A 26,626-nucleotide genomic window follows, 5' to 3' on the forward strand; every position below is an offset into this window, starting at 1 on the left:
TGCACCCTCCATAACCAAGTGTGCTCTGATTGACTCACAAAGTAGGGGTGGCCAGTGACTTTAAAAAAAGAAACATGCTTTCCTGAGAGTGTAGTGGTGCTTTCATAGTGTGTAACTCTGGTGTGTTTCTCTCTCACAACGTCGGCAATTTAACCTAAAAGAACAGCTGATAAAATGTGGGTCTGCGTTTAAAAATAAAGCAAAGCTACATCGTTGACGTTTTTTCTTCATTTATGCTTGGTTCACAGGACCTGATGCATAACCTTGATGGACTTTTTGTTCACAATTAAGCATAAGTTGTTCTTGATTATGTTATATAAATGTATCGAACATCATAGGCACTGGGCACAGGCTAGAACTTCTTTTAGAATGTGAATCAATATAGCTCATATTTAAAACTACTGTGCAAATGGAAACCGGCATCACAGTGTAGAAGCAATGGCTCATCTTGTTCTACTCCATCTGTTACAGTCTTCTAGAGACATGACTTTAATTATAAACCCAAATGTAACAGACACTGATGACTCACCTTGGTAGCAAATAGGAGTATTCTTTGTGCTAGTGGTAGGGGAATGCCAATGCTACTTATGTTTTCAAAACCAAATGAGGTGTATTGTGACCAAGTAACTGCCCCCAGATGTTTAGATAACCAAAATCTGGAAGGTCACTTTAAGGCTCCCAGACAATGGCCTCTGCCTCTAAAAGGTCACATACTCAGTGGCTTGGATGGGGATACTTTATCCTGTGTCTATCTCACTGTTATAGGATCACCGGTAAATAGGTAGTTGTGGTGAAATAGTATTTTTTGTTTTGTGTATTATGGATGGTAAACACAGGGTATGATTGTGGATTTACATGAGCTTAGTAAAATATTTAGAATCAGAGCAGCCTAGTGGAGAGCACTACCTCTAAGTGGCACATTGTGCCCTTCCTAGCACCACTGTCTGGGTCCCTTCTCAAGCAAAACTTGCCTCCTCTTCCTGCAGTACATTAACTTTCACTCACAGACCTTGTTTAGAGTCATGTCGTCTCACAACTTGCAAGCAGGCTAGTCCACAATTGAGTACAGGTCTGCAGGGTTTCTGAAAGGATTTTTGGAGTTGAGAGGTGTCACCGGTTGAATACTTTCTATTATGATGATGAAAGAATGGGGGTGTTTGATTATAAGAACGTGTTCTTATAATAGGCTAGCACAGGAATGTCTGCTAATCACAGTGTTGAAAGGCCTTGCGAAATGGAGATTAAGTGGGCATGAACCGGATTCCTGTTTTCAAGCTATGCTAATACCTCGCTTCTCCTTTGAGTGATAAATGTCATAACAATCATTATTTTTTTTTAAATGATATAGAATTTTCAGCATACGCCTATACGAAGACCCACGGGCCATCAGTTGGTTTGCTTTATTTAGAGTCGGTTGTGGTGGAGCGTATAGTCTCAGTGGTGGGCATTGCAGATAGCATGACCTCTATAAGTACCACTCTGGTTGCATCGATTTGTTGTAACCACACCCTCACAAAATGTTCCCTGCAAAAATACTCACAAGACTATCAGTTAGTAAAGCAACCAAAGGAAAGAAATCAGATGAAATGCTGTGTATGAGAGTGCTGTAAGAGTAGTGAACTTGGTTGCTGGTCAATTGTTTTCTTTTAAATCTTTTGTAATTGAAGGATTGAACTGCAACCAGTGATCCTCTACTGATTGACTATTTTCGCGTGACATATTACGAATATCTATATTTGCATAGTAACATTTTCATGTAGTCTAGAGTCCAGTCACCTGCACTATCTACAATAATCCTATAGCCAATGAAATGACTTTTTCTATTTCCTCTTTACAGTGAATGCACAAGGCTTTATTCATCTAGATTCTGAGACCATACAGCAATGTGTCACGATTGATTGGAGATACATTATTTGACAATATTGTCCAAACTGATTGGACGAAAGTCGAGCTTAAACAAGTTAAATATTCATTTCCGGAACCTGAGTGCGCCTTTAAGCAATAAAGTGACTAGAAATAATTTTCATAAATAGGAATGCTGTTTCCTACTTCTCGCTTGTGCCTCTGAAGGAAAAATATTTCCAATTCCCTTCGAATGAAGTTCACCACTATAATGAAATTGGACGTCTTTATCTATTGAATGAGAAAACACATAGGCAAACATATTTAATAATAAATCAGCTAGCAAATCAAGGTGAAATATTGGTTTATTAGAGCAGCTTGTTTTCTTAGTCAGTTTTCTGTATCCTGGTCCGAGGATCATTCGTACTTATTACCACATGCACAGGTACTCGTATAAGTAAAGAACATCAGAAGCTGAGTGTGACAGCAGTGTAGGAATCACCTCTTTCTACCTCCACCCCGATCTACAGGCAAAAATAAATGTGTCTCTTTTCTTTTGCCATGCTTACTCTTTAGCTCCGAAAATAAGAAGGAATTAAAGACTTCCAGCTTTTCTCCTCAATACAGGAATTCGTTGGAGAGAGCAAAGAGATTCTGATGCAAGAATGTCATTCTGACTTTGGCAGCTCTGCACAGTTTGTCAGTCTTTCCAGAGATTACAGTATACTTAATCCTCCTTCATCCAGTAGTTTATGTGAGCAAGACACAGGGCACGGCTGCGCGATCTGCTGAAACATGCAGTAATCAGTATACTTTAATGTGATTATTATATCCCTGAGCTGATCGACTAGCAGCTGTACATAAATATTGAAAACAGTGTGGCTTACCCTGTAGGATTGGGCCCCTCGCACACTGTGATTGTAAACTTTGTAGAAAAACATAAAAATCAGAAAAAGGCAATGGAGGCATCCCAACTCTTCTTACACAAGGAACTTAGGAAGAACATGGCATTTTCAGGGAAGCACATGAACAAAGGACAGCAGGTACTCTTTCTTTCTACTCACCATTGTACCTAAAGTCGCTATTATGGTGTTCTCTACTGATACCAGAGTTTATCGCCTTCCATGCTGATCCATGCCCTCCTCGATAATGGAGAGTACTTTGCCCCCCCACTCTTCCTGTTGAGTCCTGTTTCCACATCACACAGATCGTACTGATAGTTGTTAAAGGTCTTGAGGACCATCAAGGTAATTGCAGGTTTACATCGCCACTTGTAAATTATCATACATATTGTTAAATATTTTAGTTATGAATTTGTGTAGCACTCAAGCTTCATGAGTATTGAAGAAGCTCCTCAGCAAGAGCTCCTCAGATTGCATCTAGTGATTCTGGATCATATTGAGATGGTAGAAGTCATTTATGGTACATAAGTACATTACCAATATGACACAAAAAATACAGAAAAGAACATCAATGGGTGTCCTGTAGGGTGCGTGTCTTAAGTTTGAGATCACTGTATGAATACTGATCCCTTGATAACGGCCTCCAGATTCAGTGCTCCTGGTTGTTGTGTTAGGAGACGAGTTGCCACTCAGGCAACTAAATAAACATATACCTTGCCTTTGAACTGAGTGGGAGAGGTAGATCCAAAGGTAGCAGTGGTGGGATATTGTGACCTGCATGTGGTTAACCATGGATCTATCTTCCACACCCTCTTGACTACAAATATTTCTAACCTGCATGCCTGTGACCTTGTCAGGAACAATTGGCTCGTCCTTTGACCTCATCCAGTCTGCTTTAGGGGCAGGCCACTCCTTACGCCTTCCTCCATGTCCATCAGTGTATCGTGCATGGACTGTGCACCAATGTTAGTACAGCCACGATTTAAATTAAAAGAAAAAACTCACCAATGATGTTCAAATAGCACAATAAACATCAAGTGTGGGTGTATGCATGTCTTTCGCAAGTAATCCTTCTGAAGCTTCATTGTCGCCCTGCATTGCTGAAGTATTTGTACTGAACACAGAAATTGAGTATTTTACATGTTTTCAATGTCTGCTTCTCTTGTGAAATGTCCTCAATTCCAAAATGTGTTTTTCTGTCTTCTGGTTAATTTGTTAGATGAACATGTGTATAACCAAAAGCGATGTATTTTCTATCTTTGCTTTTCTTTATGCCATCTACCAATAGTAAATGTTTATTTATGCAAAATAATACAGGAGACAGTGTAGACTCAAACAGTGAACTTCGGTTCCAATTTAAAAGGTTGATTGTGACGTAAATGATCAAATACATACATTTCTGGTAACTTATTGGTGTGTAATGCCCTTCTAAAAGCTCGTTTCAGGCTGTGAATAATTAAATTCAGAGGTCATGTATGAACCAGACGTGGAATATATTTATAAACTGGCCTTGGCTGCTTTTGTGTTATTTTGCCTGTATACATCTTCAAATGCACAAATTAGAAATGTCTAGCTTTACTCCCATTGGACTGCTATTTTACAAATAGCTCCTTCCAGTGTTTGCCTGCAGCAAAACAATTATTTTAGAAATTCAAACTGAAGATTCTAGAAGGTAGAAAATATTAAATATGTATGGCTATTTAATATTGATTTACGCCACAGGTGCTTAATGTGGAAAATCTTCAGGTATTGTAACTGCGCCCCCACTAAATGCTCACTGCAACAATAATCACGAGCATGCCAATTGATAAATCAGCCTTATGAAAGGAGTGAGGTAATATGGAGTGTATGAAGGTGCTGTCCTGCTTCTCTGAATGTAAAGACATGAGATCTTTATGTAGTTGGTCATTTGTATTTGTTAAATGTTTTGTAACAGAATGAGGAATTGCAGCTAATAGTTTTCAGCTGCTTTGATAGGAACACTTGTTTATTTTGGACATTGTACGAATGTCCATGGTTTGTCAGTTGTCAGCCATGCATAAAGGTGGTTTCACAATGGTGTTCACTGTAGGTTTGCTTTCCCCTCACCGAGCCTGAAAAGACTCATACACAACCTCAGCGATAGCAAGTCCCGTGTCCTTCAGAAGCTCGCTTTCAGCTCGTCACCCTGGCCCAAATCTACATTCTTCCGCTCTTGCTTCACATTTGCACCAACCAGGAGTCCTTTGCCACGTTCATTCGCAGTCCCATTGTTTTATTTTGTTGTCCCATGGCCAGGCATATGTAAGGCACATTCGTCTGTAGGGGTGAAGGTAACTGAGGCAGTGGCTCAATGTGCATGCAGCAAGACTCCCTGGGAGCTCCAAAGGTAAAGCTTAAATTCTCATGGGTTGACTCAGCCTTTCATCCTGCGAGGTAAAAGCTGGATAACAGAGTAGCCTGTTGTTTGTAGCGTTACAAATCTGCACTCTGTTCAGAAAGCAGACCACTTTTCTTTAGGTGATGAAGAAAAGGCATTGTCTATTAAACACAGCCCCTATAATAATTGCAATCTTGACTGCTTTCTTGAGAAGGTGATAGAGCATGGCCTATATTGAACAATCTCCTAAACCTTGGTGGTGAATGGGGCCTAAACCTCAAGAGATGGATGCTACAATGTAAAGTGGGCTTTAGATCTGCCGGTTATTGCTTTAGTAAGGACAGGACCTGCGTTTGCTGTGGAGTGCTGTGTTTACAGCCCACAGGCCTGCCCTCTTTAATTATGCGCTGCATCCTTAAGGTGTGCTTGTTTAACCACCCCACTGTCAGGCTGCAGGTGGGTGAGAGGTGACTGGGCCCCTCTCCGGCTGGGTTTGTGCCGTGCTCCGCCTGATTGCAGCCTCCTGCAGTGTGAGCAGGGGGAAGTGAACTGTTTCTCTGTTATTCACTCACTCTGGCAGATCGAAGCACAGCTCAATAGCATTAAACTAGCTCCCGTTTGAAAGATTTGTCTTACAAAACCCTGAAAACTGCTCTGAACATGCATACATTGATTTTGTTTCTGGAGTCTCCGGAGCTTTGATGGAAAAGCGGCCTGCGCGCGCAGGTGAAGAGGGTTCGCCTCTTCAATATTAAAGGGAGAGGATTAGGCCTCTCGGCGCTCCTAAGGCTGGGCTAATCGGGGGCAGGCAGCAGCCAGGACGCCGGGCCCGCACCTGTAATGCTAGCTTGTGTTTGTGTGATCATCAAGTTGGCATTTCTCAGATTACCGCCTGCATGTCGCAGCCTGCCATTAGTCCAATTTGCATGGCTAATCAAATGACGCGGCGTGCCAGTGAAGCCGGCCATTGTTTCTAGACAAACCCCAGAGGTGGCTGACCCTCATTTGGTTCTGGTGTGGAAAATGCAAATGTATTTTTAAATGTCGCCACCTATTTGAGACAAGGGCGGCCCGTGCTTATGGTGTGTTTTGCTATTCAGAAGAGCGGTGTGGCGCCCTTCATTTCTGATCTTACGTGTATTATGTTTTTGTTTGTATGGGTAAGGTGGTGCGAAATGTATTGTGTTGTTTGTGTGGACATATCCTCACTTTTGCTGTAGAAGAGACACAATTGTTTTTCCAGAGAAAATAGTACTGCTGATTTTCTCTTGTCACGTCCGCCTCTCTCGTTGTCTTCACATCCTACACTGCACAGTTTGGTTGTTGGCTAGAGCAATGTTTTTTGTTTCAGTAGCTTTCATGTATTCAAGTAGTAGGCAACACAAATCACCTGTGATCTGCTAAAATTGTTTTCAGTTACAAACGTATGTTAAACAGAAATTTGACAGAATGTCTTTTTTTATTCACTAGCGCTACACAATTAGAAAAACCTGAATGCAAATTGAATACTTGAACAATTTAATAAAATGTAGGCACAGTGTACAGTTTGTTTTAAAGGATAATAAGTAGGTAATGCGTTATCAGCTGTGTAAGACCAATATCTTCATACACTTAAACTTAAAGAGCACTTAGTGCCATGCACTTGCATCCAAATAAAAGTGATTTAGATCCATCTTACTGATACTCGATTCATCAACCTGCAAAAGAACATCTATCAGGGGGTCCCTGTCAGTTGTGACTGCAGACCACACAGAGCCCTCTGCAGAAGGTGCTACACTTGTTAGAGAATTTTACGTCAAGGGAGTTGTTCAGGCCATCTTCAGAAATCAAGTGTCTCGTTTTGTGTTTAGATGTGTGATGTCTCAAACTTCCTCATCGAGCTGCTCCCAGCAGTGATGATGATCTGCAGTGGCAAGTTCTGTAGTGTGTAAATACTACATTGTAATAAAGATAGCTGGAAAGAAAATAGCCAGTTTGTGATGAAATCAGAGGTTCTCCTTGAGGCTTCTTTTAAGACCCAGGATTGGCATCTAGTGTATTGTTCAGCAGTCAGTCGTACTATGAGTCTGAATCACTGTCCAATCACAGAGCGATTCCAGACCATGCTGTGTCCATACACACACAATGATAAAAATAGATCTTCTCCACTGACACTTGCTGTGTAAGTCCAGGGGGTTCTATGTAGCAGAGATTTCTGCAGGATTTGGCAGATGTAATGATTTGTAGCTGAAGTGTGTACAGGATTTGGCAGAGGTTGTAATGTCTGATCGTTCCATCTACTTTGGCTGAGACTTTGCAGAAGGGAAAATAACGCGAAGAGAGAATTCCATGGTCCTGTACGTCATTATTGGGTCAATGCTTCTGTAGTTGTGGGTCTCTTAATCTTGAAATCAGGTTTAATGTTTATTTTGTAGTAAGCCAAATTTTTAGAACTTGAACAAGATTAATGGTGGCTTTTAATCACCCAACTTAAGGACATTCTGGAGCTTCTGTGAGCAATAGGGACTGGTGTTAGGACATTCCAGGCGAGGTGAAAATCAACATAAATTGTTAGCTGACTAGATTGGAGATTTCTAGCCATCTACCGGTCAATAACATTGCTAATTTGCTATCAATTGTTGTTGATATTAGCATACCCCAAGCTGTTTTTGTGCTGGAATAACTGATGTTATGGTTAGGCAACACAAATATACACATTTTATTGGCCTCAGTAGAATAGGTCGCTAACTCAATGCTGCCGAATGTGAATCTGGGACCTACTCATTGTGCAGATCTTTGTAAGAGGCGTTCAACTCACCAGCCATTCTTAGAGGCTGTGCAGGGGCATCTGGATTTAAATGTATCTTTAAAGACCTCACACCCTTGCCCTAAGCCTATCCTGGGAGATGCTTCTGTGGTCTCCTGTGTGTGATCAAGACGTTACTTACAGTGAGTCACTGTACATTGAGATCGAGCAATGCTTAAACCAGTTGTCGCTGCTGGCTGCTTCTCTGTGCAGATCAAGAGGTTGGCAGGAGTCCTTTAGTGCCACTGGCTATCAATAATTTGTCTAATTATCTCATTACTAGCTGGGGGTAATGACATTGTGCACATTGTAGTAGTTGTATATAAACAGGGTGTTGGTTCACTTTTGCTGTGCGAATAGGCATTTTAATAGCAGGATACTTGCATTGTATTTGCATAGGAGGATGTCTGATGTCGACCCACACTCAGTAGTACTATAGCAGGAGTCCGCACACGGGCTCATTATAACCCAGAGAGTAGCTGATATATGTACAATGAAACATGCCAGCCAGAGGAAAATACCATTTGGGGGTTATTAAATGTGGCTCGTTGGTGCATAAATATTACAGCCAGCTCTTTGTACCTATGAGATGCATGACCATTTTTTATTCACTGCATTTAATTTTCCATTGAAAGTAACAAAATAATATCTTTGGTTTTGCTGATCATAGACCGGAATTGATCTTCAAATATTTTATATTATCTGCACAAGCCAGATTGCTAGTTTAAAGAGCCTTGCCTGCCATTTGATCTGGAAGGGTTCTGATATGTGGCATAATTAGGTGGCTTGCATTTTTGCTCGCAGGGATTGCATCAAACCAAATGAATAGGTAATGAATGGGTCATCCAGGGGCAGCCTCATTTCACTGAACAGGCAGTTCTGGGCTTTTTTTTAATAAATAAAAAGGCAGCAATTCTTTTTATGTGTGTATATAAATAAAATAAAAAAGCAGCCAGGGAGAGAGAGAAGGAGGGATAGCGTGAAGCCGAGAGCAAGACAGCAATCCGCAGCCACTGTAAGTGCAAGGAGCTGCAGTTATTACCCTGCTCAGAAAAGCAGGACCGCGCATGCAAAACAGTTAAGGTTACCATGACTCCACTCGGGAGTGATATGCAATGTCTGCTGGACATCGCATTTCTTCCCTGTTATGTGTATGTGTGAGAGCCTATTTTATGTAGTGCTCGAACGGCAAAAATCAAACTGCCTGAAGCTGCAGTGCCCTCTTCCCAGTCTCCCTTTGTTGTGGAGCTGCGACTGGTAAATAAACATTTAGAAAATAGAAAAAAGCGAAAGAAGGAATTACAGAACTGCATATTGGGTGTCACACTGTATAGTTCTCTTTGTTGTCCATTCAGTGTGAAGTCTTAATGCAGTGGTATTGGTCCTGTGTCCATTTTACACGTAACTTGTCTGAAGAGAAAATAAGAATAACTGTTTTAATTTTTTCTGTTAGCTGGGCAGCAACGTTTGATAATGTCACTTCTGGTTTTACGATCATAACATTAATACTAAACTGCTGGGCTTTATCTGCGAATAAGCTCCTGTCTCCTTAAAGAGTCTGTCATTGATTATTGGTCAATCAATAAAAACAAGTTGGCAATCTTGTTAGCAGCGTCAATAGGAACCAATAGAGCTCTACCTGATCAATAGAGGAGCAAAGTTTTCATCCCTGTGTACAGCTCTTATGTGAGAAGAGGACACGCTGCTTCTAGTGTCACCGTGGTAATATTTTGTCAACCCCTGTCCCCAGATGTCTTGAGTATGTTAGCCATGGATAAGCAATAGAAAGGCAGACTTAACCTCCCGCTCTGCGATTTTGTATCATCCCCTCTGCATTCATGCTCTTGCAGCATTTCTCCCAGGAAGATACAAGAAGCACGTTAAAGCTTGACGATGCTAACGGATCCGAGCGCAAAAGACCAAATCAATAGGGAATCAGCCACTGCCGGTTAAGTGTATCGATAAATGTACCTTTATTTTCCCTTGAATGGATAAGTGTCGCAGTTAAGAGTCCAATGGATCTCTTAATTGAAAGTTAATTTTAAATCAATAGCAAGAGTCATTTAAATATTGATTAGGCCTTTCTACTCGAATTGTTAACGGGTGACTTTTTTTTGCAACAACTTTGTTTAAATGTAATCAATAGCCCACAATCAGTGCATTCCATACAAAAATTGACAGATGTTCCTAAAATGCCTGGTGGGCATATTCTTATCTGTTTATACATGCACCATAGATATCGGGCCTTTGCATATGTGGCTAAAGATACACAGGAGATAGCACCCCACCTCTGTAGGGCGCAGCACCGCAATACGCTTCAAGCTACCCCTCCTTTATCACTGGTGCAGCTTTCGAATCCCATGGAAAGATGTATGCTATATGCTAAGTAGCAACTGCTGACTATGACGAACTAGAAAAGGAGGAAAATAATGGTTTATCCTCCCCTCAAAGGCAAGAAAAGAAAGAATCGATAGATTTGCATGTGCACACTTGGACTGTCATACGTCATAATTCATTGGCTAGGCTTCCAGCCAGCCAGCACATTCATCCTTTAATGAGATGGGACATTGTATGTGCGTTGGGGGTGGAAGGCGGTTTTATGAAGTGGTCGGGGTAGCAAATGCTTTTATTTATTTTCCTTCACTTAGATATCATCTCTTTGTGAGCAGCAGTAAATAGGCCTGCTTTCTTCCCTTTCAATTTGACAAAGAGGGCAGTCGAGTTAAAAGGATACAAATTTCATTTCACGAGATTCATCTTGATTAACCCAATAAAGCCAGTCCAGCTACATGCAGCTTTCACCATGCCTGCAAATAGCAGCCTGCTTGTAACATGGCTGCTGCTCCTGCTCTCCCTCCAGACCACTGTGGTGGCAGCCTAGACATTCGGCTGTTCTGTAGTTTAACAGAAGCAACCAACATTGAAATAAAATAACATTTTTGAGAATGATAATTGCTTTTTCAATCACGAAGCACATTTTAGTAAACGCATTGCACAGTTGTGAAGAAGCATCTTCTAATTTTGATAAAAATTGCATGGTTTGTGGTGCAACTCTTGATGTCTGTCTTGCTCTTCTTGAGGGAATCAAGTGCCAATAAAGACAACATAATTGTTCATAGGTATGACAACGTGAATAAAAGCATCAGCCATAGCAAACGCTTATTTTTTTTGTTTTAGTGATGTCATCTAAGTATGGAGCAAAGCAAAGCTTAAGTCTGTAATTATGCTGACAGACATTTCAGTGAAAAGTAAAAATATCACATAATTATATTTTCTTTTGAAATGACAAGCCAGAAGACAAATCCCATAATTAAAGTTGTTTTGTGGCATTTCGTTATTAGTACTCACACTCCTTTCGTGCCAGTAGCCCCCTGTGCCCTTTAGTGAGTCTTGACTTTAAACATCATTCCTGTTCCCCATTACTCACCACATGGGCAGCATGCTAAAATGTTTCAAAAATCAACAATCCATTAAATTGAAATTGTCAATATGACCCCAACTAGCATGTGCAACGAAGTTGTTCATCAACTTGTGCATATTGATCACAAATGTATAAAAGCTCTTGTTTGCCCCACGTGTCTCTGAGCCAGCAAACCCTTTTATGCCTCTGTTGCTTTGTATTTTGTGGGGGACGGGAGCGGGATGCCTTGGAATTCAATTCATCCACACTGGATAAGTGCATGCCATCCAATTCACACTATTTCTGTTTTGCATTTGTATAGCACTAAAGCCATGAGCAGCATTCAAGTGTTTGACTTTAAACCATCCTTAGGGCCCAGGTAAAGAGACACATTTGTATCCCTATTCTGTGCAGACCTTTCATAAAGTAAGCTTTATCATTCACCATATAAACATGGTATAAGTTGAATTTCCGGTATGAATTTCCAGATGACAGTGGTGACTGGGTCCCAGTCCAGCCACTCCTGAAATTAAGTGCTAATGTTTTCTTTCTCAGCCTAAACCAACAATCGTTTGCCAAACAGGTGATTGCATGATTTCCAGCACCAATTAAAGTGGTGGTTTCTCAGATAGCAAATATCATAGTTTAGTAGCCTAGTCTGTTGCCTTGTGCCTCATCATTTACAAATATATTCTAGGATGGTAGTTTCTCCAAGTAAAGGCTATTTTCAGGAATGAAGAACGCCTAGAGCTGATTTCTCTCTGAGTGTAAATAGAGCATATCTTTTTTCCAAATCCACAGTTGTGTCATGATAGTATGTCTTGCTTGCCAATTTGACCCACTCTTACAAATCAACCTCTACTTTGCTTGGCTAGTTACGCAACTTCTATTTTAATTGGCTTATTAAAAGCCCTGTGTATTCAGAGCAGTGCTCTGAAAGTTGGATAATTCACCAGCTACTCTGTGGCACTGATAATGGCATCTATTGGTATAAGTTCTCTGATTGCGCCTTCCTAATTCAATAATTACTTTTTTTGGTGGCTCTTAAGGGGTGTTTCTGACCTCCTGGGTATGAATCAGAACTAACCTACTGTCAGTGCTGTTCTTAGGCGCAGTAACTGGATGAGAAATTGTAAAAGGCCATTATTGTGACTTGTGCTAAACTCTCAGTGCCATCCTGATGTAAATAGCCTTTTGTTTGCTAATATCAGAAAATGTATGTACTTGTTCTTGAATCTGCTCTCTTGTGTGCTTTGTTACTGTGGTTATAAAGTAGCATTTGGTCACCTACTTCAATACGTTTTTTTGTGTTCGAACGCTAAGTCAAAAAGTAAATGGCAGGGTGATGTAGTCATGCCTTCGAAGAACATGTTTTGAAGGAAGGGCTTAAATGTGGCTGCTAAAGCTGGTTTGTTTACTAGAGGTGGCCAATGAAATTAAGCTAAAGATGGTTACCCCAATGGGTCCTCTCATTGACTGAGCCCAGCTGAAGTGATTCGGGTCTCCTCAGCCTGTAATGGAATCAAATGAATTTTTATCAAAGCATTCGGCAAGGTCATTAACCCTGGCCTCCAATGCCCTTCCGGGTCACATGTGTGAGGCATGCCTGGAATAGGAAAACTGGACTCTGAGGTTGACATTCTGTACCCCTCGATGCCTCCAGATGAAGCTGGCATCCTATCATAAAAGACATAGACCAGCTATAAACAAATATTGAATGGTTACTGAAAACGAAACGGTATCAGAGTGCATTTAAAAACGTTTCGTGATGGAACATTTGTAACTGAGAACCTTTTCTGCCGGTCGATCTAAAAAAAATAGCACAACACTTATTCATTCGAATGAAAAAGAAAACATCTTCTAAAACTCAAAGGCTCTAAAGAAATTGTGCATACTTTTATTAAATCGATGCATTTCCTCTTTTCAAATGTGGGACATTTTAATTGCCAGTCTTAGCTTAGAAGCCTATCTGTCAGCATGTCTTCTGTGAGTCGGTGCAGGCCTTGCTTTGCCTTTCACCTGGTGCAGAAGGGTTTATATCTAAGTAACTGTCTAATAATTTACATTTAATGTAACCTTTCACTTGACCAAGGGCCTGCAACCTAAAGCCCCTTCTTCGCAGCTGTGGTCGTTCCCACATTTGTCAAGGCGATGCCCAGAACACTCATTCAAACCTAGAGCAGCACGAGGCAGACCCTGAGCTCTGGACTGATGCACACACATTACTGCCAAGCTCCTTCTTTCCAGTTCTCTTGTAGCTTCTCTTCTGTCGTTTTACTTTAATATTTGTGCTGTTGCGGTAGTTCTTCTTGGAGTCTGTCCTTCATAAGCTGCGCGTTAGTTTAAATGTTAATGGGGGTCCTGTGGATGGAAAAAAACAACCTACCTCATTTCTTGGTGACCCACCCAGGTCTTTGGTTTGGCTTGCTCTGCATAAATAATGAAATGTAGGCCTGCTGTCATAGACGTGCCTGAAAGGCCAGAAGTGGTTTGGCAGCACAAACCCTGACCTAAACTTAGACTGGTTTGTATAAACTTACAATTTAGATCCTCATTCTGATTAAATTGCATTTTTCTGAAGCGCTATTTTAAGGGCTTGTGGATGGACGAAGCAGATGAAAACCACTCGGTCTAAGAACAAACCACAACCAAAAATACTTACAAAACAGCTGTAAGATGCAGCATTCTTAATTCAAATAGATTTTTTTCTGAAATATTTTTTACATAGAGGGAAATTCATTCCATGCCTGGACCAAAAAATGTCATGAGTGTTGTTAAAGCCAGCAGCATTGCTCACAAAGAGCAGTGGTGAATCACTGTGACAATATTTAAATTAATGCATTATTTGCTTGCCTTGCCAGTCTGTGGCTCCAGGCCCTGCTACTAGTCGAATTCTGTCCTTTGTGCACTTGGAAATATTGGGCACACATGGCTTTTCACATCTCTTTGTTGTAGAGAGAGGCTAGGTTGTTTCCCTCTAAGGATAAGGAAATTGAATTACTGCTACTAGTTCCTACCCCATAAAAGATACATTTTTCTCACTCCCTCAGCAAGCTTGAATGTTTACTTTTGAGAAGGCAGATGACACAGTTGTATACAGTCAAGAATCAGCACTAGGCCTGGGAAGCAGTACATTTTACAGGGACTACACTTACAGAAAATGTCTTTTAATTAAAGGCGTGTTATTTTGCTTATCTCATGGGTGAAGAATGCTAGATCCTGTTGCAGATGTTTCAGTCCATGACACACGGCCTAGGAATGTGTGTGCGATACCTGAGGTGAAGCTCACCCACAAAAACTTCTCGAACTTGTAATTAGCTCTGTTATGCACTGCAGAGCTCCAGCTTCATCTGGTGCCCTGACAAAAGGCTGCCTTTCGCCTTATTGGCCATTCTGCAATTTTTTGTATTCTTCAAAGAAACAGAAGCCCAGGTGAAGTGAAAAATAAAAACCTAGTGGAATGTTATGTTGAATGGTTGGGGAGAGCGCAAATACATTTGTCTACAATTTAAGGTGGAGCTGTGGACAAACAAGCGCATTCTGGCAGAATTCACAGGTCTGAAATGGCCATCCATGGCCAATCTTCTTGATTTCATTAAGCTGGCGAGGTAATATTCACTCGAGATTTCATTAAGCTGGCAAGGTAAAAATCTCTGGCGTTTCGTGTTTATTTTCAAAGTGCGGGTCAGGAGGAACAGATGCATTATAGTCCTGCCATAGCTGTGCTAATGTGTTTTTCTGTCTGAAATATTATTCACAATCAAAGGGATAGAAAATATGCTGTGCTTTTTTTTTTCCTTTTCATTATTCGGTTGCATTCCACACGGACTGTTTCCCGCAGAACCTCCTAGGTCTTGGAGATGTATTTGCTGACAACCACACATTGTTAGGCTTATATTTTTTCCTATTTCTTTTTAAAGGGCTCAAATGCTGTCACGACAGTTCAGTCAGAGGCAGATGCATCAAACATAATTCCCCTATCAGAAATCGCACTGCACGTTTGGTTTCCTTAATAGCAGGCCCTGCGTTTTTTGCAGTGCTTCCAGCGTATACTGTTTCAAATGAGATGCGGCCTGCTTTTGCCCGATTTGTTCTTTGTTAACTTGATGTAAAGCAATAAAGGGAACAAACTAATAATCCATTTTAATTCTTGGACAGGCTCTAATTTATGTCTGAATATATATCCAGTACACACATTATCTACTCCCAGGGATCTTCAAGATGTCATAACTGTTGAAAATGGTGTATTTTGTGCACAGTGAAAGACAGAAAGCATCTTCCAAGTTTGCAAAACAAATAAGATCAGAATGTGTCTTACAGTTGACATTTTCTCCAACCACCTATCAAAATAAATACAAGGAAGTAGGGTCAGCAGTCTCAGAATTCTATTGAACCTGAATATTTTTCAGGAGGCTTCCCTACTGATTTTTTTTAATGTGTTTATTTGTTGTTTTGCATAGAGTTAAACAACTGCTTCAGATATAGACTCAGTCCTAATATTGCAGGATCATGTGGTGCACGCGATATCTCCTTGCTGAACAATAAAGCTGACGGCACCAATGTGCCCATGGCGAAAATGCCAATAATAAATACAGAAACAACAGCCAGAACGTAATATCAAAGCAAACAAGCTCAGGAGTCTGGACAACGTGTGTGGGGATTCATGTTGCGTGTGAAGGGGGACAGCCAGGGGGAGCACTCACCAGGAGTACGGTCCAGATAGGATGTATGAACAGGTCATGTGGGGGAGGTCACAATCCAGCAGGCATACCTACTTATGATACCTTGTCCTCTTGCAGCAAATAAACTTAAAATGCTGGATTCGTTATGTTATTTTGCGATAAGATAAGCCAGAGAGGCCAATGTTCATGGCCAGGAAAACTTGTTTATGAATGTTGACACAACACCATTCCTAGAACAAAAGCCACTTTGGAAGTAAATACAGAATTTGTGGTAAACGTGGAGCCCTTTCCATCCACCAAGTGCCACCTTTTTACATGTACTGTAGCAGGATTATATGAGAGGCCCCTTTGTCTGGTACCGCAATCTGCTGTCCGAAAGGCCACAGTAGTGCATGGCAACATCAGCAGATTGCGCAGAAAATAGCTTGACTGAGAGCTTTCATCCTACCAAAGTCTTAGTTCTAAACATTGCACTTGTTTCCCGCTCATGTATAAGTCTTGACTCTGCATTTGGGTGTGAGGAGTATGAACAGGATGATAGTGGTAGGACAGACAGGCCATTTTAGGCACATTGGTAGCCTCCCCAGTGAAAGTGGGTTGTAGTTGGAGAGCTCTGTCTTGCAAGCATTGTTATAGCTTGGTTAGTACTGATGGATGCAGGTGGCCACATAAGAAGCCCCACTATATGTTGAAGTACCTACAAGAGAACCTAAGAGTAACTTGAAGCCTGAGGGTTGCAGAGAATGGTCGAAGTCACAAAAGTAGCAAGCATTTTCTCCTGCGGTTGGGGAGGCGCTCGGCCTGCTGTCGGAGGCAGCGCCTTCTCCATTGTCTGCTTTGACATACAATGCATCTCTGACCCTTGTCACGGAAGAATGGCCAGCGCTTCATTTTTCATGTCTGAGGTTTGTCGTGCGTGATTTTTCTTTTGTGTCATGAAATGTGTCAGAAATCGTTTGACTGAAAAACACTGGGAGGGATACAGGAAATGATAGAGCAGTGTGCTTTTGGTGCTGGAGGACACCAGCTCTGTTCCAGGAAGCATTCAGATACATATGTAGCGTTAGTATTTCTGAACAACTTTTTTTTTGCAGCAAATGCAACAGAAAGGCAATGTCATAGGAGGAACAGAATAACAACAATTCACAACCCAAGGTCAGGAAAAGGGAAGGAACCCAAAGAACAGCATAGATATATGATTCTCTGCAACACCATAACCCAGAATAGCAGGGTCTGATGGTAAACGTTTGGACAGTGCATAGCTCCTTATGCCCTCTCTGTTGACTACAGACATAGCTTAAATGGGAATACAAATGTTGATTACAGACAGAAAAAATCAGTCCTATTCAAAGCCTAGTCATTGCATAAGTGCACATATATACAGGTTGATAGCATGTGTTGCCTCCTTCTTGTTGACTATTTTGGTCATAGGACTGTGACTCGGAAACCAGGAGGAAGAGCCTATTAAGAGACCTAGCTTGCCAGTGAATGCAAAAGTCCCTAATCAGCGCTTCACGTCCAGAGCTATTAAATACAAAATCTATATATTTCAGTGAGATGAACTGCCTGACAATGGGAGGGCGGGGGGGTTGAACGGGGCATTAGAATAGTGAATAGGCCTGGAGTCCACTACTGGGGTATAATGAAAAAGTAAGGCACAGGAAGCGATGACATACTTCTGAGTTGTCACAGAGTCCTACACAGGTTGAAGGTGAACTGTGATCTCAAAAATAATCTATACCGGTGTTCGGCTGTTTTTATATTTTTTGTTCAATACCAAATGTACAATGTCCACTTTCAGTAACAGAGTATTGTACTTTGTGACAAATACCCTTTTAGCCCCTGGGAGGGCTACAAAATGCCTAAAGAAAATGCTGTTATACTGCTAAAAAAATAAATGAGTATCAGCAACATTTCTAGATGCTAAGCAAATCCTCTATGTGTGTATGAAAGAGAAGTCTGGCCTTGTGATCCGCAGTACATGTGGACTTGCAGTACTCATACAGAATGGCCCATGCATATCAGTGTGGGTGTTTGAAAAAACACTGCTTACCTTGCAAGAAAATACATTTCGTGTGCTATTTTTTTTAAAATTTTTGAATATTGAAGTTCTTGGATTTTCTATCATCCAATACTCCTACAGAGAGTGCAAATACAGGGAGATTCGTCGAACAATAAGCTAGACAATTATGGGAACATTAATGAACTCCATTTTGGTGCTCAAATGTTCAAGTAATGGTAGAGCTCAAAATCCTTCCTCCTTTGTGCCATGTGACCAACAGAAATACACCAACTCTTTCTATTGCATTGTCCAACCGCCCTTCACAGTGGCAATGACAGGGCCTTGTGGATGGACCTACTTGCATTTTAATAATAAAAATTGAGCATCCTGCAGGAGACTTTGTTCTGAAACAATACTCACTTTTCCGAGCCCCTTTGTGACATTACTGTGCCCATTAATCTGGCACTGACACCTTTTTTTTTAATTTTTATTAAGTATACAGAACATATATTTGAATGGCTTAATACTAATTTTTAACTTTGATTTGGGAAAATATTATCATAGCAGCTTAGCCACGATGACAGAAATCTAGATGTTAAAGTAAAGCAAACAATAATATTTCATTCTTGAATGAATTCCTGGTAGCAGTGTTACCTTTCAGGCTGTACTAACATTGGGCCTTGTTCAGTTCTCGATCGCTGGTGCGTTGTGGGCATGTCTCTGGATGTACATCTGGTTAGAATCGAAATGCTTGTAAAATTGCTTAAATAAAAATAAAAGCGAGAAATATTTTGAACAAGTAACAGAGGTTCCCATCCTTACATAATTTTTACTTGTAGATAAGCAGGAACGGTGCTGGCTCATATTTCAAAGCTATTGTGGAAAAAAAGGAAAGCCCATAATGCAGTAGTAACTTTAGAAAGAATAAAAACATCTGAGATATAATGTGATAAGCTCACAACTGAAGAAATATGTGGTGTACTCTGACGAAGATATGATTGCAGTCATGGACGGGGTTCACTGTGCTGGTTTTTATAACCATCAGCGGTTAGGTCTAAATGTGCATGGCCAGCTATTAACTTTATGTGCTAAACCGACGACTCTTTCAGAACACCACAGGCCTTGATAATTGTACCCACATCTAGTAAAGATGGCAACCAGTGACATTCATCATTTGCCCTCTTTCCTTGTAAACAATGTTCTTCAAAGTAATTGGGATACTATATCTGACACAGCTTTGGAATTTTGTGACATTGGTTGTCTTCAGGTAAGTTTGATAATGCTTAGAGTACTTGCAGTCACGTTGTATTCTCATGTTACTTTGTGCGGTGCTGGTGATTAGTCAGAGGATCAGAGATATTTTGTGGTTACGTGTTAGAAGTCTAGAGCAGTCACAGAGATATTCTGTTGCTTGGATGATATTTCAGCTCCTATTGGGGAGTTGATGTTGGGCTCCACCTGTGTGCAATAAAATACAGTTCTCCACCTCTTCCCCTTGTATCTTTTGACACCAACCAAAGTAAAAAATTATTTCTCTGAATAGATTTGTTGAAAGTCAATCCCTATCTGTGATAGGTTTGTGTTCTCCATCATAGTAAGACGTTTGCAGAGGATTGTGTTCAATGGTAGTGCTCCCTTCCACAGCCTAGCAGGACTGCAAATGATAACGGGCATGAGGATTTTGTGCCGTGATTCTCATACCTACTTTCTTTCACAGCGTCAATGTCAGAGAGGCACCTGCAGTGGCCACCAATGGCAAACGGAGGTTTTGCCTAGCCCCCTTTGTACACAATGTGTCCTATTTTCATCCTTTCATATTTATTTGTCGGTAAATGTTTACACTAGCCCGTTTTCTCGTACCTGTTAAATCATGCCTGTAAGCTGATTGAACTTGTGTGTACCTGCTCCTCATGTACAGTTTTTCTAAATCTAACATTGCTGCAGTTTTCTGGTTAGTAATCATACTTTTTTCTGTGATCCGTGCACATTTGACGCATATTGCATTGTATTGTAATTGTATTTATATAGCCCTTACTACCCTTGACGAGGTGTGGAAGCACTTTTCAGTGAGTAGCATGCTACTCTGGAACCCGAAAAGGATTAGTGGTGGATAGTATAGTGACATTTAAGTTAAATTTAGCAGTGGACATGTGAGTCTGTTTATTGATTGAAGAGGATAATGGAGGGATAGAAGAGGGAAGGGTCTAGAACGTGTTTAGTGGGAGATCATAGTAGTAAGATGAGATTGGAGGAGGGAAAAATGTATAGAAATGGATTAGGGTGATCATAGTAGGAAAATGAGCTCTGGGATTAGTCAAAGGATGAATAGGTGAGTGAAGAATTTAGAAGGGTTGTTTGGGAGATCATCATATTAAAATGAGGTTTGGGTGATCCAAGGAAGAATAGAGGAGGGAAAAGTGTAGAAAGTGGTATTTTGAAAATCATAGTAGCAGAATAAAGTTTGGGATGAGTCGGAGAGTGGGGGTACAATATATTGTGCAGTGTGGTGTCAGAGGATATTCTAACACTGGGAATTGTGTCATTTCTCTTCTCTTAAAAAATCCAGCCATGTACAGTACTGTGGAGTTTAGTTTTGCACACATCCCGAGGCATGAGGGATGGGGGCCTACAGCCTTCAGCACACTTTCAACATTGTTTCTCTTGGAGTTCTTCACAGCTTGTTCTGTTGAAAAAAAAAAGAAATCTGCTCTTCCTGCCCATCATCTAGAGAGTCAAGGACAGAGTTTGTGCACATTCTTGAGCACAACGAGAGGGCGGCCGCTATGTTGAACACAGTGTCAAGAACCAAAGGCGCACAAATTTGTTAGCATATGAGACAAAAATGAAGAATAACTTTACAAATAGAGCATATAAGGAAGGACACACAGACAAGAACATGCACACAGTGTATTTGTAGCATTTAACATATTATGTAATTTTTGCACGCCCTGCGATTTAGTATTTTCATTGTTTAAATGATGTATGTTTGACTTAAATGCCACATGCCGCGCCCTCCTTTTTGGGGACACAATGATAAAAACAATGAAAGCAAATGCCTTAAGAGAAGAAACAGTAGTATGGCACTGCTTCTTTTTTCATTTTAAATGAAATATGTTATATTGAAACTGTGCACAGCATAAAAATATAGTCCAGTTGTCCCAGCACAGAAGCACCACCATCGGTGCTCATTAATGGAAAAAATAAGTTCCATAGAAAGTGGCCCGCAGTAACCACTAGCAGACGTTTCTGAAAAAGAGTTGCGTGGGGGGGAAAGTTGATAAGCGTTAAACCCCGGGGAGAGCGGCCCTACTTCAAAGACTGTTCGAGTTTTACATTAAATAAAACCAGGTGCGAACAAAATGCTGTTGCAAAACAATCACTCGTGAAAACCCATTTAAGTGCATGTGAATCATATGTTCTGTTGTCATTTATAAAATATTTACGAGTTTTAAAAGTGTACAACCAAAACTGGAGCACGGGGCGGCTTTGGAAACGATAAAAGGGCCATGTGCCCCGGTTGGGCGTCTGTAAACCATGGCATGACCCTGTGGTAGTTGCCTCTGGCACTGCTGGGGTGCGCTGTTGGTAGTAATGCACGAGCCCACATCAACACGTTTGCCAAGCCAAGTGTTGTTGGTTTTTTTTTTTAATGGGTGCCAAGGGAGGATGAGTCGGGTAGTTTGCACTGTGCATAATAATGATAGTAATTGTTTTGCCATGCATAATAGTTATGTTTTAGATTAACTTTTTTCATAATTAAAATTGCAGAATGCCTTACGGTTCCCAGGAGCCTACCTGTAATAAACAGCTCTCACCTTCCAAGCCATAAAGCAGGCCTGCAGCTCGTGGGCATTAGAGCTAATTGCCTGGATACATCAAAGGGAGCACCGGAGGGCTGAGGGAAATCGCAGGCCGCGGGAGGGGCGTTTTCACCTACAGAGGTTGCATGTTTTCGGCCCGGTGGAACCCTGCAAAGTTACGGCCTCAAAACTGCTGTTTGCGATTAAAGTTGATGGGGGAACGACTATCCCGCAATCTCTCCCTGCTGCTGACACAGAGCCTTTGTTCGCATTCAGATTTCTCAAACCGTTGCCAGGGTCAGGCCGGGGTCAGACACCACGATGATGTATAGGAGAGCATGTCTGGGAATTTCTCTCACACTTAAAACACATACCAGGCGAAAAACGCACGGAAGAGCACCCTGCAACAACCGTCTGATGAGACCCAGATGATCGCTTCCCTTTCGGTGCCTCGGCCTCCCCCCCTCCAGCTCCCTGACACGCAGCGTTTTATCAAGGCGCGCCCTCCGAGCCCCTACGGGTTTTATGTCCCCTCAAGATAAGGGCAGTCGGTAGCACTTTGACACCTCATTTCGCAGCCCTGGGGGAATGGGGTCAGTAAATCTGGGAAGAGAAAGGAATCCTGCGCTTCCGCGCGTGTGACAAAGGGACCTCGCCACAGGCTGTGCCGGGCCGCGGGGCGCGACACCGGCCGCGAGCCTCCCGGGCGCGCACGCGGCATGAAACACGGCCCTCTGCAGCCGGGATCACAGGCCCGAGCCGCGCGCCCCCAGCCACGTCGGCCCTCCCCGCTGCGACTGGGAGCGCGCGGGCTTTGATTAGCGGGCAGCACTCGGTGAAATACAGGCCCGCAGCAAGCCGGAGCGTGCCCCCCACCCCTCAACCCCCAAGCCTGCTTCCGAACACACACGTGCATAATGTGCCCTTGAAGCAGGGCTGGGGCTGAGGTGACCCGAGCCCTTCTCGTATAGGCCCAGACATATGTAAACAGTGCGCCCTTCCTATTCATTTAGTAGATTTGAGTTAGAGCACGGAGCCAAGCACCCCATGAAAAAGGGTGCAGTGAACTGCGCATGCATATTTAGGTGCACACATTTTAATCCCACGAGCCTACATTTGACCGGCACAAGTAACATTGTTTCCAGAGATTTAGATGACTAATTGGCATCCACAATTGGACATTCGGATATGTAGGATATGAACCTGTTATATTCCTTATTGCAATATGAAGAGCATTAATACCAATGGTGCAATGGTACGACAGAACAATTGAGAATTAATAAATCTACAAAGCCAGCTTACACATTAAACACTGATCTCCATTGTTTATGTGCATTATCATATTATCATCGGGCATTTATGTAGACAAATAAATACCCGGTAAAAGAGAGCCCTATCTCCAGGAACTTACTTCTCATACTTGACTATAGATGCGCAACTACTTCAAACGCACACACTTTCGCGCGCACAGCTTGCTTTTTTGGACATATTGTCAGCTACCCTCCTTCTAAAATGTGCCTGGCTGTCTAAAGAGCCCCCATTGGAGGTTATGTTTTTTACACTCACTTTCAATGGAAAATGCCTGCTTCCTGCTGTTATCCAAATTAGTTTCCTAATCACATGCATTTCAAAGGCAGCTCCAAGGTGGACTCACTTCTCGACACGGAGGGCCCCTCATTCCAACTTTTTGTGGCACGCATTGAACGTCTTGCCTCCTTTTTGGCGGTATCTTCTTAGAGCACCGTTACAATGCCTGCCTAGCAATGAAGCCACCAAGATCAATTTTTTTTTAGCTCAGCTGCTGTATGTGACAGAGGATATTTCAGTCTGCTGTCAGAATGTTATTAATAAAACATGGGGAGCAGGCGAGTGCCACCGCTCCCCCTTTCAATCACTGTAGCGTTCACGATGAAATTTTTATGCCATGTGTAATTTTCAGTTAATGCCTGACACTTAAAATGTCGGCACAGGAGCCGCCTTCAGCGCGGCGCCTGAAGGGTTAATTGTATCACATGCCCCGCTTAAAATGCTGTTTATGGAAGGTGAAATAAAGACCATAAGCAAATGAGCATCTGCGAATTTGTGTGTGCATTGCTAGAGTTAATTTCGAAATTATTTTATGACGTAGAATTTTGATTTTTTGAATGTCATTGCGGCGTTACTTTCAATATCTGTAAGGGATACTTGATCTGTAGGTTTATCAGCCCATCTGATAGTCTTTATTTCTCTTTCTCCTTATCTAATTATCTCGTTGTCTATTCCTGTATCCCCATCTAACTGTCTGTTATTATATTACAGTGTGTAGTATTGTGACTCTGTCAATTATGGTGTAGTTGGGTCTTCTGTAGGATACTGTTTTTGAGCTGCTAAGAACTTTATGAACATTTGACAAATCGCGTCCAGTTCACCATATGTGTGAGGCTTATTTGTGTGTGCGTAAATAGCATATTCCCCCCTCTCTCTCTACATATAAATATATATATATAAATATGTGTGTGTATGTGTATATATGGTACATACCATGGCATTTGCTCAGGCAGGTTTGTTCTAAGAAAAGGCTTTCTTACGAAGCCAGTATGCAAGGAATTACATTTGTGCAGCAATGTAAAGTCATAGTGAAGAGACCTATTGACTGTTAGGAAAGTGGTGTCCCTGTGTAAATTAATTGTTACATGCAGTCTGTGAGACAGAAAAAAACTGTTTCTCTCATGCGGATTTAGCTGTATTAAATGTGTGGATGTGTGTTTATTTGTACAGTTGCACCTAATAATGTATTTGTTTATGGGGCATGTTTAATGTCAGTGCCTTATCATATACATCGCATGTTTGGGTGGCTTCATTGCAGAAAATGCGGTGGTATAAAAACCCAAATGTCACAGGGAACCATGAAATATGAAGAATAATTCACTTTTCTGGCAGTATTATTCTCATCTTTGTTTATTGTAAACATTATTTGTGAACATTTTCAAATTATCTGGCAGATGCAGTAAATCCATAATTATGTGGTAAACACTGTAGCCATAGTGGCATAAACCCACTGGCCATCGTCCATTGTTTTATCTAGAATTTATTTATGAAAGGTAAACATATCCTAGACCTTCTAATTCCAGTTAGTGCCCATTGTTAGCTGTGCTGTTAAGAAAGCAGATTTTTCAAGCTGACTACACAAAGCATCTTGTAATATATATATAAAAAAAATACCTGTAATATGGTACAATGTTGCCATCTCGGGATCCTGGTGACATTTACAAACCTTTCGGCCTTTGGCGTTGTGGTTTATGATGTCACGAGAACCCTTCAAAGACAATATCTCACCAAATTACGTGGTTACCCATCATGTTCCTCTCTTTATATAGGTTTTCAGCTGCCATGGCATGATAAGAAATGTGGAGCGCAAGTGTGGTGGGAAATTGCAAGTCTGGTTATCTTGAATTACTCCAATTGCAAAAAAATCATTAAAAAGTGACATCAGCACAGTGAGAGACAAATGATGAGAGGATGAAAAGGAACAGTGGGCCTTTCACGGATTAGTGGCACACAGCTCCGGCACTGAAGCTAACTGCATAAACAGATTAATCCAGCAGCACTCATAGCTAAAATCTGTTGAATAATTAAATAGGGTTGAGTTACTGTGAACAGTTCCATGTAATCTGGCTGGTGCGAACACCAGGGAAGTGTGTGAGGTGCAACTTCATTGTGTCTAACACACATCAGAGCTCCCCCTTCCCAACCCAGTCCAAATGTTTCAACATTGCCAAGAGATGATACCTAAAACACTGGCATAACTCTCTCCCCTTAAAACCCGCTCTACGCCCCCACCCAGAAGAATTTCTATTTTTTTTCTTGAAATCATATTTCCACATACCTTTTTGTGCAAAGCCATTTTGCTGTTGACACACGTCACTTCGCAACAAAGGCCACAAAATGAACCGTGTTTGAGATGTCATGGAAAACTCCACCTGCTCTGCTGAAGGTTATAATTTTGGTGCTGAGTCTGAGAAATGGTGAATATTTCTAATTAAGAGCCGATTTCTTTCAAGTGTCATTCTCCCTCCACATGTGTACGTGTTTCTCTCATGTCCTTTTGTTATGTTGTCACTTTTTCCTCTCTCTCTGAAGGATTATGCCTCTTTTTAATTGATGCTAAACAGCCAGTAATGTGGCTCTTTTCTCTGTTAATCACAGAGGAGCAAGGTGAGGAGACAGAGGGAGCTGCCAAAACGACCACAGTGGCTTCAGTGGAGGAGAAGGAGTCCATCGAGAAGGATGCTTGTGAGGCGAAGAAGACAACCGAAGACCCCGGTGAGGCCATTAAAAATGCTGCTCCCTTCCTTCTGCTCATTGAATCATTTTTCATTTTAGACCGTCTGGACATTCCTTCTACGACTCACTGCATGCACGCATTGCATGTGCTTTCTACCACTAGCCTCCTATTGACCTATTTTTAATCATAACCATCTGACAGGATAGATGCGGATAAGTTGAAGAATATTACAGGACGACCAGTGAGATTATTTTTTAATCAAATCAGTTTGTGCGCTTGTAATTTTTTAAGCGCCTTTCATTAATCTTCGCTGGACTTGTGATTCCTCTGATGACATATTAATTTTTCATAAGCGTGGGATTAGATGTCACTTGATTTTTTTTCCTTTCCTACATTCAAATGATCCCCTCTACGCCCCAAGACTGAAGCTTCCCTTTTATTTTTTGCTTTCACTTCTAGAGCAGTTATTTAAGAACCTGCCCTTTTCCTGAGCTTTTATATAAGGTATTTCAAGGGGCTGAGGAGGAGGGGTTTAAAAAAAAAAGCCCTGGAGAGGAGAAAAAAGGGCTGCAGATGATTTAGTCTAAGAA

General features: G+C 41.4%; 1 protein-coding gene across 5 annotated transcripts in view; it reads left to right on the forward strand.

Annotated features, from left to right (window-relative positions):
* The window catches only part of ZFHX4 (zinc finger homeobox 4), a 136,578-nt gene that overhangs the window by 83,527 nt on the left and 26,425 nt on the right, over positions 1-26,626 (forward strand). For all 5 annotated transcript variants that reach the window (XM_086965907.1, XM_086965908.1, XM_086965904.1 and 2 more), the window contains one exon: positions 25,958-26,074. In XM_086965907.1, the coding sequence (XP_086822033.1) occupies positions 25,958-26,074 (117 nt within the window). The remainder of the gene's footprint in view (positions 1-25,957; positions 26,075-26,626) is intronic.

This window comes from Lissotriton vulgaris, chromosome 4_1, assembly GCF_964263255.1.
Source record: "Lissotriton vulgaris chromosome 4_1, aLisVul1.2, whole genome shotgun sequence".
In the NCBI taxonomy this organism is placed as follows: domain Eukaryota; kingdom Metazoa; phylum Chordata; class Amphibia; order Caudata; family Salamandridae; genus Lissotriton; species Lissotriton vulgaris.